Source organism: Ammospiza caudacuta, chromosome 22, assembly GCF_027887145.1.
Source record: "Ammospiza caudacuta isolate bAmmCau1 chromosome 22, bAmmCau1.pri, whole genome shotgun sequence".
Lineage (NCBI taxonomy): Eukaryota > Metazoa > Chordata > Aves > Passeriformes > Passerellidae > Ammospiza > Ammospiza caudacuta.
The window spans coordinates 5,020,721-5,035,314 of NC_080614.1; the positions used below are offsets into that span (position 1 = coordinate 5,020,721).

Consider the following 14,594-nt stretch of genomic DNA (forward strand, 5'->3'; position numbering starts at 1 on the left):
GTTGTGTGCGCGGCCCGGCCCCGCGGTACCGGCAGGCTCCGCGCTGGCACGGCTCCAGCCGGACGCGATAGGCCGCCTCGATGTGCTCCTGCGCCACCGCCTCGGGCGGCACCGTCTCGGTCCAGCGCCACGCCGCCTTCTCCAGCTGCAGCCGCGGCGCCATCGCTCCCGCCGGCGCCCCGGGGCTGCCCCGGCCCGGCGCGCTCCTTGTCCCGCTCCTCGTCCCGCTCCTCGCCCCGGTCCCGGCCCGGTCCCGCCCGGCCCCTCCCGCCGCCGTCAGGGCCGCTGACGCCACGAGCGCGACGCGGTGACGGCGCGAGGCACTGACGGTGTCGGGCCGCGACGCGCGGGGCTGGAGGCGGGGCCTCGCCATAGGGGCGTGGCTTGGGCGCGCCAGGTACGGGCCCCTGTGCGCCAGGGGCGGGGCTTGAGCCCTAGGGGGCGTGGCTGTCATGCGCAGCCGGAGGGGGTGTGGCCTGTGCACGTAGGGGGCGGGGCTCGCTTGATATGGGGCGAAACTGATGCGGTGTGGGCGTGGCCTGTGGCCAGACGGGCGTGGCCTATTGCACAGTGGGCGGAGCTCGCTTCATTGTGGGCGGGGCCTGTGGTCATGTGGGTGGGGCCTGTGACGCGGGGCGCGCTGGGTCCCACCACCCGCACCGCGCCCCCAGAGCCCCCCAGAGTTCCCCAGCCCCCTGCACCCCCCCAGACCCCTCTGAGCCCCCCAGCCCTGCACCCCTGCCAGACCCCTTTGCACATGTGTCATCTCGCGCAGCCCCCCACGCCATAGGAGCCCGGACCCCCTGAGCTCCCACACCCCCAAACCATATCCCACACCCCATACCGCACCCCAATACCGTAATCCTCCCTGTACCAGAACCTCCCGGGCTCGTACACCCCTGCACTCCCTAAATCCTCCCACTGCACCCCTCTCCTGCACCCCCACAGCCCCCCCAAACCATCCCGCTCACACCACGCCCCTACAGCCCCCCCCTACATCCCCACCCCTCACGCTCCCATCCCATCACTCCCGTACCCCCACACCGCCCCCACAGCCCCCCCAAACACGGCAGCCGCACTGGTTGTCTCTCCTTTAATAGCTGTCCCCGCGGGGGGGTCCCCGCAGCACCCCGATTGTCCCTCGCGCCCCCACCCCGCCGCCACCCCGGGGGGCACCCAGGCGGCCCGGCCGCCCCGGCACAGTTTCGGGGGGCCGGTGGAGGGGGGGTGTAAACATTATTGGGGGTCCCGGCCCCCTCCCCCAGAGTCACCCCGGGGCAGCGAAGCACCGTTTCCTCCTGGTGGTTTGTTTTTGGAAAAGAATAAACTTGGCCAAATTCCCCCCAAACCCTGTTTCGGGGGGGTTAGGAGGGGCAGGGGGGCACGGGGGAGCCCCCCAGGGCGCCGTGCCGGAGGTCGATGGGGTGTCGGGGGATGCCGGCGGACTCCAGCGCCAGTCCCCGCACGCAGCCCGAGATGCCGGAGCTGAACTTGCCGCCGGTCAGGGCGCGGGGGTCGGGGGCGCCGCCTGCGGGGTACAGGAGGCGATGGGTGAAGGCACGGCTGGGCCCGCCCCCCTCCGGGCCGGGACACCTGCCCAGGTCTGTCCTGTGTCCCGCCAGGTGTCCCCACCCCATGTGCCACCACCCAGGTGTCCCATCCTGAGCCTCTCCCTGCCCCCTATCCTCTGCTCCACCCCGTGTCCAGTCCGTGTCCCATCTCATGTTCCACTGGTGTCTTATCCCAAGTGTCATCGCATGTCCATCCCCTGTGCCACCCCATGCCTCACCCCATCTATCCCACATCCATCCCATGTCCCATCCCATGTCCATACCGTGTCCCATTCTGTGTCCCATATCCCACCCCATATCTGTGTCCCACCCCACGTCTTTCCCATGTCCCACTCCATGTCCCTCCCGTGTCCCACCCCATGCCCATGCCACATCTACCCCGTATCTGTGTCCCACCCCATGTCCATCTTGTGTCCCACCCTGTATTTGTGTCCCACCCCATGTCCAGCCCCTGTCCCACCCCATGCCCATCCCATGTCCCATTCTGTGTCCATGCCACATCCCACCTTGTTTCTGTGTCCCCTCGCATGTCCATCCCATGTCCCACTCCATGTCCATGCCATATCCACCCCGTATCTGTGTCCCACCCCACGTCCATCCTGTGTCCCATTCTGTGTCCATCCTGTGTCCCACCCTGTATCTGTGTCCCACCCCATGCCCATCCCGTGTCCAACCCCATGTCTATCCCATGTCCCATTCTGTGTTCATGCCATATCCCACTTCATGTCCATCCTGTGTCCCACCCCATGTCCATCCCCTGTCCCACCCCACGCCTCACCCCATCTACCCCATATCCACCCCATGTCCATCCCACGTCCATCCCACACGCACCCCGTGTCCATTTGTGCCCCAACCCATGTCACCCCATGTCCCCCCGTGTCCCCAGTCCCACGTACCCACGTAGATGCTGCCCTCGGTGTTGGCCATGACGTTGGATCCGGGTGATTCCCCGCTCACCGGCTCCTCTCCATCCACCTGGAGCTGCCCACGCCGGCCCTCCCTGCGGGGCACCGTCAGCACCTGCACCCCCTGCCCCACCCCGTGCCACCCCCAGACCCTGCCCACCTTGTCACCGTCAGCACCTGCACCCCCTGCCCCACCCCGTGCCACACCCAGACCCCTGCCCACCTTGTCACCGTAACCCGGTGCCACTCGCCGTCATTGACGGGGTCTTCAGAGGTGATGGTGGCCTCGCCGCTGCCCAGCTGGTAGCTGTGGGTGGCACGGTGTCAGTGTGCACGGTGTCAGTGTGCAGGGCACCTCGGGGGGCACCCCGTGGGCTCAGGGGTGCCACACGTCACCCCATGGTCCCCCCTCACCTGAACACCAGGTGCCCATCCTTCAGCCCTAGGCCAAGGAAATCTTTGGCTTTTCCGCCCTCACCGGGCTCCTGTGGGCACAGAGGGGGGTGAGCAGGGGGCACACGGACCCCCAGCCCGAGGGGTCCCACAGGTTGTGCCCCCTGTCCCCCTGTCCCCTGTCTCACCACGCCGTGCCACAGCAGCAGCCCCTGGGCGCTGCGCGTCCGCAGCTCCAGCTCGATGGTCTCGGGAGCCTCGGGGGGGCTGCAAGGGGAGGAGGTGATGGGGGGCAGCACCCAAAATGGGGGTGTTGCCGTGGGGAGGAGTGCAGCACCCCAAAAATGGGGGTGCTATGAGGGGGGGGTGCAGCACCCACTCGGGGTGTCCTGTGTCACTCACCCACGGGGGAAGAGGTGCCCAGGGAGGGCCAGGTAGGAGCCGTCCTGGAATGCGGCGCTGAACTGTCCGGGGGCGTCTGCGGAGAGATGGGGGGTCAGGGGGATGGGAGGAAGGGGGTCCCACCTGCATTTTGGGGGGAAAAAGGGGAAATGGGTGCAGGGACCCACCGCCACCCCCGCTGCCCTCCTGCCAGTCCTGCTCCAGCTCTGCCAGCGCCGAGCCTGCGGGAGAAAAAGGGGTAAAGAGGGGACATGAATCACCTTGGTGTCCCCAAGTGTCCCCCCAACACGTCCCCATGTGTCTCCAGTTGTTCCAGGCATCCCCAAGTATCCCCCAAGTGTATATCCTCAACAGTGTCCCCAGGTGTCCCCCATGTCCCCAGGTGGCTTCACTTATTCCCAGGTACTCCCCAAGCGTGTGTCCCTGCCATGTGCCCAGGTGTCCCTCTGTGTCCCCAGTCAATCCCCAAGGGTCTCCAGGTATCCCCAGGTGTCCCCCCCATGTCCCCAGGTGTTTCCAAATGTTGTCATGTGTCCCCATGTATGTCCCTAAGTGACCTCCTTCATGTCCCCAGATGTCTTCCCCTGTCCCCAAGTTTCCCCACATGTCCCAAACCATCTCCAAGCGTCCCCAGATATTTCCAAGCATTCCCCAAGTGTGTGTGTCCCTTGTGTCCCTTGTGTCTCTGGGTGTCCCCATGTCTTTCCTTTGTCACCCCCATGTCCTCCAGTGACCTGAGATGTCCCACTGTGTCTTCAAGAGTCCCCAGGTGTCCCCCCATGCCCCTCCATGTGTTCCCCCTCGCTGTGCTGGCAGTGTCCCTGCATGCTCCCTGTGTCCCCAGGTGTCCCCAAGTTGTCCCCCCATGTCCCTGTGCTGTCCCCTCACGGTGCTGGCAGCGGGCCCCGCTGTGTCCCGGGGGGCAGTGGCAGGAGCCATGGACACAGGAGCCACCGTGCAGGCAGGGCCGGGACGGGTGACAGCCTTCGGCCTCCTCCTCCTCCTCATCCTCGCAGCGCGGGCCTGGGGACAGCAGGACACGGTCACTGCAGGTGACAGGTCAGTGTGCACGGCACACATGGGCACGGCCCGTGGGGCACGCCGGGCACAGGTGTGTGCACTGAACAGTGCGAACTGAGTGTGCACACACATGGCACAGGTGTGTGCAGTGAACAGGTGTGAACTGAGTGTGTGCAAATGCACAGGAGTGTGCAGTGAGCAGTGTGAAATGTGCATGTGCACATGGCCCAGGTGTGTGCAGTGAGCAGGTGTGAACTGTGCACACACACAAAATGCACACACAGCGCACACACACACAGGTGCAGTGCATGTGCATACATACAAATGCACATGCAGTACACACACACTGCACACACGCATACACACATGCAGTAATGCAGATGCAGTGCACACACGCATACACACATGTGCAGCACACACGCGGTAATGCACACGCACTGCACACACACACAGCGTACACACGCACACACATGCAGTAATGCACACACACACATACACACAGAGTAATGCACACACTGCACACATACATACACACGTGCAGAACACACACGCAGTAATGCACACACTGTGCACACACACACACATAGTAATGCACACACACTGAACACATACATACACACATGTGCAGCACACACACGTGCAACACACACATGTGCAGTAATGCACACACACTGCACAGACACATACACACATGCAGTAATGCACACACGCAGTAATGCACACACAGCACGCACATGCAGTAATGCACACACAGCTCACACAGTAATGCACATGCAGCGCACGCACACACACGTGCAGCACGCACATGCAGTAATGCACACGCAGCAATGCACACCCACGTGCAAACGCCCCCAGCCCAGCCCCGTGTCCCCGCTCTCACCGCGGCTCCCCGGCCGGCACGGGGCGCGGTGGCCGCAGGGCCGCACCCCCCGGCTGCGCAGGAACCGCTCCCGCAGCTCCAGGCGCTTCCCGCTGACCGACACCTGCGGGGACACCGCGGGGACACCGCCACCGTCACTGTCACCGCCCTGCCGCCGGCGGCACTGCCCGACCGGGACACCAACGGGGACACCAGTGAGGGGCACCACTCCAATGAGGGGACATCAACAGGGGACACCAATGGCACCGTCACCCAGCCACTTCCAACCAAGGGGACACCAAGGAGAGGCGTCACCAACCCGGTGAGGCAACTGCAACAAGGGGATGTGAAGGGAAGTCGCCTCTCTAATGGGGTCACCTCCCAACCAAGGGGACACCGCCAACGGGGTCATCTTCCCCATGAGACACCAAGAGGGGTCATCCCACCAACAAGGGGACATCAGTGGGGGTCACCTCCCTTTCCACCATGTCCCCAGTATGGGGGAATCCCCTCCCCACCTGAGGGTTCCCCTGCCCTCCGAGGGGACACAAGGGGGTCTCACCTCTCCGATGCAGCCGCGGAAGGAGGCGTTGGTGGGGGGGCGCAGGGGGGGCTCGGTGCCCCCCAGGTACAGGGGGCTGCGCAGGTTGAGCCCCTGGCTCTTGCCGGGCGAGGAGCGTTTCACCGGGGCGGCATCGTCCACCACCAGTGTCCCGTCCTTGTGGATCCGCTCAGCTGTCACCCAGTGCCACTGGCCCAGGGCCACCGGCTCTGTGCTCCGCAGCACGGCCGGCCCTGTGGGGACAGGGGGTAGTGTTATGGGGGGTGACAAGGGATACTCACGGACCTGAGATGTGCCCTGGGTGATGCTTGGGGACCAGAATGACTCCCAAGGGCCCCAGTGACATTTGGGGACCCCAATGGTGCCCGGGGACCCTGCTGTGGCTCAGGAACTTCTTTCATGCCAGTGAACCCTGGTAATGCTGTGTCACCCTGTCACAGACACGTTTTATGGAAAATCCTTTCCTTAGGATTTTTCCTCCTGAGAAGCTGAGAGGCCTCAGCAACAAAATGTAAACAATGGTTATCTGCTGCTGTGGAATGCAACAGGTGCATCTGTGATTGGTCTCATGATTGTTTCTAATTAATGGCCAATCACAGTCAGCTGGCTTGGACTTTCTGTCCAAGCCACAAGCCTTTGTTATTAATTCTTTTTCTATTCTTAGCTGCCTGCTGATGAAATCCTTTCTTCTATTATTTTAGTATAGTTTTAATACAATATATATCATAAAATAATAAATCAAGCCTTCTGAAACATGGAGTCAGATCCTCATCTCTTCCCTCATCCTAAGACCCCTGTGAACACGTTCACATCACCCCCTCACTCCCACAGTCCCCGGTGCCACCTGTCCCCAGTGTCCCCTGCCCTGTGCCACCCACCTGAGCCCAGCTCGTAGCGGAACTCGAGGTGGCCACCGATCATGGCCAAGGCCACGTAGTCCTCGACAGGGGCGGCTTTGCCAGCGCTGAAGAGCAGGAGCCCATCGGGAGCCAGGGGCAGGAACTCAACCTCCAGCCGCAGCTCGTGGTGCACGTTGGTGAGGGGCGGGTACGAGACGAAGGCTCCCTCCTCATCGAACGATGGCACGTTCACCACCTCACCTGCACATCCCAGTCAGTGCCCAGTGTAGGACCTCACCATCCCCAGGGTGAGACCTCCAGCCCCATCTTCAGAGCAACACTCATCCACAGCCTTCATCCCCAGGGTGGGACAACATCCATCCATCCATCCATCCATCCATCCATCCATCCATCCATCCATCCTCCATCCATCCATCCATCCATCCATCCATCCATCATCCATCCATCCATCCATCCATCCATCCTCCATCCATCCATCCATCCATCCATCCATCCATCCATCCATCCACCATCCATCCATCCATCCATCCATCCATCATCCATCCATCCACCATCCATCCACCATCCATCCATCCATCCATCATCCATCCATCCATCCATCCATCCATCCATCCATCCATCCATCCATTCATCCATCCATTCATCCATCCATCCATCCATCCATCCATCCCCAGCCTCTATCCCCAACCTCCAACCCCACAGTGTCACCCAACGTCCAACCCCATGGTGAGACCCAACTTACATCCCCAGGATGGGACCCCAGCCTCCATCCCCATGGTGCCCATTTTCCTGGCTGGTCCTTACCTCTTGCCAGTGTCCCCAAGGTGGTACCCAGCCCCATGCCATCCCCATGTCATCAGGGCAATCCCAGCCATGTCCCCATCTCCCTGGAGTGGTCCCCAATCCCACAGCCACTTCACCAAGGTGGTCCTAGCCATGTCCTCATTTCCCTGGGTGGTCCCCACCATGTCCCCATGTCCCAGGATGGTGCCAGCAGTGTCCCTGTGTCGCTCACCCTCGGTGCACCTCTCTCCAGTCTTGCCCAGGTGGCACCGGCAGGTGTAGCCCTGCCCGTCCGGCCTGTTGACGCAGGTGGCATCAGGCCCACACGCCTCTGTGGGGTGAGAAGCCATAAGCACCCATCCTGAAGGGACCTGGGATGATGTCCCCGTGGAGGGAGTGGCGTCACCTACCCGGGTGACAGTGCAAGGCCTGTGAGTACTCGCAGTTGCTGCCAGTGAAGCCGTGGGGACATCGGCAGACGTAGGTGCCACTCTCGTCGTCCTGGCACACGCCGCCGTTCTGGGTGAGGGGTGACACGGGTGTCAGCATGGGCAGGGATGGGTGGGCATCACCTCCTCCCCTCCAAACTCACCTGGCACGGCCGGTCCTGGCAGGTGGGACAATTGGTGACACCGTGTGCCTGCAGGTCCATGTCCCCAAAGGCCACATCTTCGCCTTGGATGCGGAGCTGGCGCACGCAGCCTGTGGGGCGGTGGAGATGGGCAGAACTGTCACATGATGCCCAGCACCCCCTCAGCCTGGTGCCCCCCAAAACCCCTCACTCACCCATGAAACCCCGGCTGAGCCCCGTCTTTGCCACAGCGCCGATGTCGGGGTACCCGCCCAGGTACAGCTCCTCGTTCAGATCCAGCCCTTGGAACTTCCCCTGCAGGCACACGAGGGTGGGCACCAGCTCCAGCCCCCTGACCCCCTCCCCACCGCCCAAAGTGGTACCTGGGAGGTGCCGTTGACAGCCGGGTGCCCGTCCAGGCCCAGCGAGCCCCAGGTGAGGTTGCGGAGCAGCCGCACCGTGTGGTACTCGCCCAGCCGCAGCGCCGTGGGGTGCCGGATGGTGGCCATGCCCGAACCAGCATCAAACCTGGTTTTATGAGGGTACAAGGGGTGTGGGCATGTGCTGGCACCCATCTCCCACCTCTCCCCTACACCCTCTCATAGGTCTCACCTGAATTCGGGGCGTCCACCCACCAACCCGAAGGAGATGAAGTCGGCGCCGCTGTTTTTCCGCTGCCCATTGTACAGGAGAAGACCTGAGGGGTGGCAGGGGGTCAGATGGGACAGTCCCCATCCTGAGATGGGGGACACATCCTAGGGGACCCCGAAATCCTCCCAGAATGGAGCAGAAATCCGCCATAAACTGGAGGCTCTCAGATGAATGGAGAATGGGAGATAAGGAGGGCAAGTGGAGCATGAGAGGAGGGGAGGATGAAGGCAGGGAAGGGAGGGGGAAATGATGGAGGGGACATGAAGGAGGACACAGAGGACACTTGGGGCACACAGGCTCACCATCAGCAGCATCAGGTCGGAAGGTGATGAGGATCTCAAACCTCTTGTAGGCGTCCTTGATGGTGGGCAGGGGGAGGAAGGAGCGGGGCGACTGCCCAAAATAGGGGACCACGTGCTCTGCAGGAATGGGAGGGTAAGGAGGGACGGGGCACACCACCCCTGCCCCCATCCATCCATCCATCCATCCATCCATCCATCCATCCATCCATCCATCCATCATCCAACATCCATCCATCCATCCATCATCCATCCATCCATCCATCCATCCATCCATCCATCCATCCATCCATCCATCATCCAACATCCATCCATCCCTCTGTCCTCACCTTGGACCTTCAACACGTAGTAGGCTGTCTGCTGGCCGCGGTGGTTGGCAGCCACACAGGTGTAGACACCGGCGTCCTCGGGGCGCACGGCCGGCAGCGTCAGCACGTTCCCCTGCACCCTGGCACCCGCTGGCAGCTCCCCATCCAGCTGTGGCACAACAGAGGGGTTCAGCACCCCCAAACAGCCCCCACAACCCCTGCCAGGCCCACCCTCCACCCCTCCACCGTACCTTGCTCCAGGTGATCTCCGGCACTGGGAAGCCAGATGCCAAGCACGGCAAAACAGCTGCTGATCCAAGGGACACCTCCTTCACCTCCGGCTGCCCGGCGATTTGAGGAGCGGCTGGGGACACACAGAGGAGTCACCAACCTGCAGGGACACGCTGTGTGTCCCCACCTCTGCGTCCCCGTGCTCACCTTGCACGTGGAGGATGACGTGGGACTGGACGGTGCCCACGGCGTTGGTGGCGGTGCAGCGGTACTGCCCCGCATCTGCCCGCTCCACCTGCTCCATGGTGAGGGTGCCGGCACGGATCAGCACCCCGGGGCGGATGCGGCCCCCCACTTTGCTCCAGGTGACGTGGGGACGGGGCTCCCCCAGGCCCAGGCACTCCAGCTCCACTGTTGTCCCTGCCAGCACCGTCTGCACCGCGGTCCGGATGTTGATCAGGGCCCTGGGGAGAGCTTGGGGGACAGTGGGGATTTGGGGTGAACCTCCGTCACAGGGAAGCATTGCAGTCTGGCAACAGAGTGGGAGATAGGGAGAAAAGGGGTTCCTGAGGGGATGTGGGACAATTGGGGTGGCTGTGGGAATGGGGAGAGGTCAGAGGTGTTGGGAGTCCTTGTAAGAATGTGAGACTTGGGGAGTACCAGGGTGGTCATGGCTGTGGGAAGAGATAAGGGGCACTGGGGTGTACCTGGGTGTGGAGGGAGACTGATTGTGTCAGGGTGTCCACAGGCATGGGGAAGGGTGGGAGTACTGGGGTGCCTGTAGGCTTGAGGAGAGATTTCAGGTCACCATGGGCATTGGGGGCTATCAGGGTGCCTGTGTGTGTGTAGAGAGATGGAAGGTGCTGGGTTGCCCCTCAGTGGGGGGACATGGGGGTCCTGGGGTGCCCTTGGTGGTGTGGGGCAGATCAGGGGGTAGACGTGTCCCCTGGTGCTGGGGTGATGCTCCTACCCTGGACAGTGAGGGTGGCCCTGTCCTCTGCCTGCCCGCCTGGGCCACTGGCCCGGCACACGTACACGCCCTGCGCCCCCGGCGCTAGCTCCGGCATCCTGCGGGGACACAACCAGGGTGAGGGACCCCACGAGGGACCAGCGAGGGGGCCCCACCTCCCTATCCCATGTTCCTTACCTCAACACTCCATCCCGCACACTGTGGGTGGGGGGCAGCTCCCCATCTTCCTTCAGCCACTCCACATGGGCACGGGGGTCCCCGGAGACAGAGCAGGCGAATTCCGCAGTGCCACCCACCCCCTTGACGAGGCTCCCTGGTGTCACTCGCACCACCAAGGGACCACCAGCAATGTCCCCACCTTCACCAGCATCACCTGGAAGGGATGCAGAGCCCCTGTGGTACCCAGCAGCACTGTGGGGTGCAGAATCCCAGTGGTACCCAGCAACACCAGGATAACTGGGGTGGGATGCAGACCCAACGGCAGCACCCAGGGGTATGTGGAGCCCCGGCGGTACCGGAGAGCACTGGGATCACCTGGGCAGGATGCAGAGCTCCAAGGGCACCCATCAGCAATTGCCAGCACCCAATGTGGAGCACAACCAGTACCCAGGCTGGGATGGGCTCACCATGAACATCCAGGCGGGCGAAGGCCTCGGCGGTGCCGACGTGGTTGGTGACGAGGCAGCGGTAGGTGCCGGCATCGGCAGGGGCGGCGGGGCTGAGGCGGAGGAGGCCGGCACGGTGGGCCACGCGTGCTGAGAGGCTGCCATTCACCTTGTCCCAGGTGTAGTGTAGTGGGGGCGTGCCGTGGGCCAGGCACTGCACCTGCACCGCGTCACCGGCCCGCACCACCGCATCCTCCGGGAGGATGGTGGCATACGGAGGTGCTGCAGGATGAGGGGAGATGTCAGCCATGGTGGAAGGGTGCAAGGAGGGTGGTGGTGAGGGGTGTAGGGGGTGTGGAGGTGGGCGTGTGTTGGGGTGGATGAGAGCTGGATGGACCCATGAGGAATGGGTGGATAGAGGAGTGAGAGGAGACAGAGATATGGATGGGTGGGATCGGCAGGAGTGATGGATGAAATCAGCAGGAAGGAAGGGATGGATGGATGGATGGATGGATGGATGGATGGATGGATGGATGGAAACCATGGATGGAATTCATGGATGGATGGATGGATGGATGATTCGAGAGTTTGAGAGGAGATGGCAAGTTGGGTGTGTGTTGAGATGGATGAGATAGATGATACACAAGGAAAAGATGGATGCAGGAGTCAGGAAATGCAGAGTTGGATGCGAGATGGAAGGATTGAATGATGGATGAATGCACCAGGAAGGATGGATAAATTTGAGGGGAGATTGAGAAATTAGTGTATGCTGGGATGGATCACATGGATGCATGCACAAAGAAGAGATGTGTAGAAGAGTCAGGAGATGGATGTGAGCTGGGATGGTTGAATGATGGATGAATCCACAAGGAAGAGGCAGGTATGTGGGTGGATGGGTCAGTGATTGGCAGAGTTTGAGAGCAGATGGTGAGTTGGGCATGTGCTGGGATGGATGATGCACTAGGAAGGGATGGATGGAAGGGTGTGAGAGGAGATGGAGAGATGGCACGCGCTAAGATGAATGAGAGATGGGTGGATGCACAAGGATGAGATGCATGGAGGGGTGTGAGAGGAAACAGAGAGAGGAATGTCAGCTGGAGTGGGTGTGCAACGGATGAGTCCACCAGGAAGGGATGGATGGAGGGTGTGAGAGGAGATGGAGAGATGGATGTGAGCTATGACAGATGAGGGATGGGTGAATTCACGAGGAAAAAATGGATGGAAAAGAAAGGATGTGGGGAGATGGGTGTGTGCTGGGATTGATGAATCCACAAGAAAAAGATAGATGGAAAGGTGTGAGCAGAGATAGAGAGATGGACATGAGCTGTGATGGATGACTGATGGGTGAGTCCACAAGGAAGGATGTTAGAGTAAGGAGACAGAGAGATGGGTGTGTGCTGGGATGAATGAGACGGATCCATGAGGAAAAGACGGAAGAAGAGATATGAACAAAGATAGAAAGATGGGTTTGAGCTTGGATGAGCCATGGATGGATCCATGATGAATGGATAGATGGATGGATGAGAGTGCAGAAGTGGAGAGGGACATGCACACGGATAGGACAGGCAGGTGGACACACCCATGGGAAGGGTTGGTGATGGAGCTTGAGAGGAACTTGAGAGGAGGAGAAGGATGAGTGCTGCAATGGAGCAGCGTGGTCCCACGAGGAAGGGCTGGATGTAAGGGTGAAGGTGGTGATGGAGGTGGCCACAAGCGGGGGAAGGACAGGTGATGGCCACAGCGGAGGTGGCAGCAGGAGCCCAGGAGCACCCCAACTCCTGACTGTCCCCTTCTTACTCATCACATCGAGAGTGACGAAGGCTTCGGTGGAGCCGAGGGGGCTGCTGGCATTGCAGATGTACTGGCCCGAGTCCTGCTGTGCAGCACGAGGGATGACCAGGCTGCCATTCACCACGCGGTGCTGCCAGGGCAGGGGTGCCCGCAGCTTCGACCACTCGATCCGAGGTGCTGGGTCACCTACGACCACACCGTGCCCATCACCGTGGTGCCAGGTACTGCTCAGAACATCCCCTCTCCAGGGATGTCTGTACATTTCCCTCCAGGCTCCCCATACCTCTGGCAATGCAGACCAGCGTGGCGGTCTCCCCGGCCACCACGGTGACGGCGGATGGCACGGTGACCTCGGGGGCCCCGGGGTGCCGCTCTGCTGACTCCACACTGACATCCACCCGTGCCTGTGCTGAGCCCAGGGCACTGTGCGCTGTGCACACGTAGGTGCCGGCGTGCTCCGGCTTGGCTGGTGAGAGCTGGGGGAAACAGGGTAGGGGTGAGCACCAGGCACTCCTGGGTGCCTGTTGAAGATTGCAATGCAAGTTGTTTTCTATTACCATCTGTATGGCAGATTATCTTTGTCAAGTGGGCAGTTTGCTTTATCTCTCTCTTTGAGTGACCACAATCACACCTCCCCCTGGAGGGGACATTGCTGATAACAGCTCTTGAATGTCACTGCATGACTGATAAGAACTATAACATCCCATTGGGAGATGCTCCGCCCAGAGGGAGGAGCCAAGCATTGCTACCCAGATATAATCCAGAGGTTTTTGAGACACCAGCACAGCTTTCTCCACAAGATTCCCCAGAGGAACAGCAGCTGCCTCTTCTTCCACTGGATTTTCAGAGGAAGAATACATCCTTCTCTACAGGACCCCCTTGCTCCAGCAGAACCACCCCTGACACTGCAGGAGGGCTGCAGCCACATTTCCAATGGGACTGCCACCAACACCCTGACCCACAGGGTGTCAGGTTGGGTTCTGACTCTGTCAGTGTTGTTTTGGTTTACTGCATTGTTTATTTTATCCTTTATTTTTTTTTCCTTTCCCTATTAAAAAACTGTTATTTCCTGCTCCCATATTTTTTGCCTGAGAGCCCCTTAATTGAAGTTATAGCAATTCAGAGGGGTGGGGAGGGTTTACATTCTCCATTTCAGGGGAGGCTCCTGCCTTCCTTAGCAGACTCCAAACCAAGACAGTGCCTCACTGTGCCCCCTCACCTGCAGGATGGCCTGGCTGTCCATGTGCAGCAGCGTCTGGTGCTCCACCTTCTGCCGGGAGCCCAGCCGGCTCCAGCGCACCAGCGGCCGTGGCTCGCCCCGGCCCAGGCACTCCAGGCTCAGGGATTTGCCTTCCTTCACTGTCACGGGGCCTGGTGGCATCACTGACACCGTGGGGGCACCTGGAGAAGGAGGAGGGCATTGGGGTGGGGACTGGGACACCACCATGAAGGGCAGCTGGAAGGAGCCTGGCCATAGGGGCACCCATCACCCTGGGAGCATTGGGAGCATAGGAGGACATGAGCACGTGTGTGGGGATGGGGACACAACATCTCAGGAGCTTCCAAAGCCCATGGAGGACATCTGCATGGGGATGGGGACATCACAACTCCTGGGGCCCCTAGAAGGACACCAGCATGGGGACATGGGCACCACCACTCCAGGAGCACCTGAAGCATGGAAAGGAGATGGGGACAGGGACACCATGGATGACATGGAGGACACCAGCATGGTAACAGGGAGACCACCCTGAGGGCACAAGGAGGACATGGGGATGGGGACACATGTGCTCTGAGGACACCTGGAGCACATGGA

The 14,594-nt window shown here is 61.2% G+C and overlaps 2 protein-coding genes across 3 annotated transcripts in view; both read right to left on the reverse strand.

Moving 5' to 3' along the window:
• The window catches only part of USP48 (ubiquitin specific peptidase 48), a 34,304-nt gene extending 34,066 nt beyond the window's left edge, over positions 1–238 (reverse strand). For both annotated transcript variants that reach the window (XM_058818818.1, XM_058818817.1), the window contains exon 1: positions 30–238. In XM_058818818.1, coding sequence (XP_058674801.1) covers positions 30–163 — 134 coding nt within the window. In that variant the 5' untranslated portion in view covers positions 164–238. The remainder of the gene's footprint in view (positions 1–29) is intronic.
• Positions 239–1,092: 854 nt separating this feature from the next.
• Positions 1,093–14,594, reverse strand: part of HSPG2 (heparan sulfate proteoglycan 2) — a 47,668-nt gene continuing 34,166 nt past the window's right edge. The window contains 27 exon segments of the mRNA XM_058818602.1: positions 1,093–1,528; positions 2,468–2,571; positions 2,700–2,783; positions 2,891–2,961; positions 3,058–3,136; positions 3,272–3,347; positions 3,439–3,492; positions 4,160–4,294; positions 5,172–5,274; positions 5,713–5,945; positions 6,591–6,812; positions 7,588–7,686; positions 7,766–7,874; positions 7,948–8,057; positions 8,142–8,241; positions 8,310–8,454; positions 8,539–8,623; positions 8,880–8,996; positions 9,206–9,353; positions 9,436–9,548; positions 9,623–9,889; positions 10,386–10,483; positions 10,563–10,758; positions 11,012–11,272; positions 12,788–12,967; positions 13,065–13,257; positions 14,001–14,182. Of these exon segments, the coding sequence (XP_058674585.1) occupies positions 1,365–1,528; positions 2,468–2,571; positions 2,700–2,783; positions 2,891–2,961; positions 3,058–3,136; positions 3,272–3,347; positions 3,439–3,492; positions 4,160–4,294; positions 5,172–5,274; positions 5,713–5,945; positions 6,591–6,812; positions 7,588–7,686; positions 7,766–7,874; positions 7,948–8,057; positions 8,142–8,241; positions 8,310–8,454; positions 8,539–8,623; positions 8,880–8,996; positions 9,206–9,353; positions 9,436–9,548; positions 9,623–9,889; positions 10,386–10,483; positions 10,563–10,758; positions 11,012–11,272; positions 12,788–12,967; positions 13,065–13,257; positions 14,001–14,182 (3,728 nt within the window). The 3' untranslated portion in view covers positions 1,093–1,364.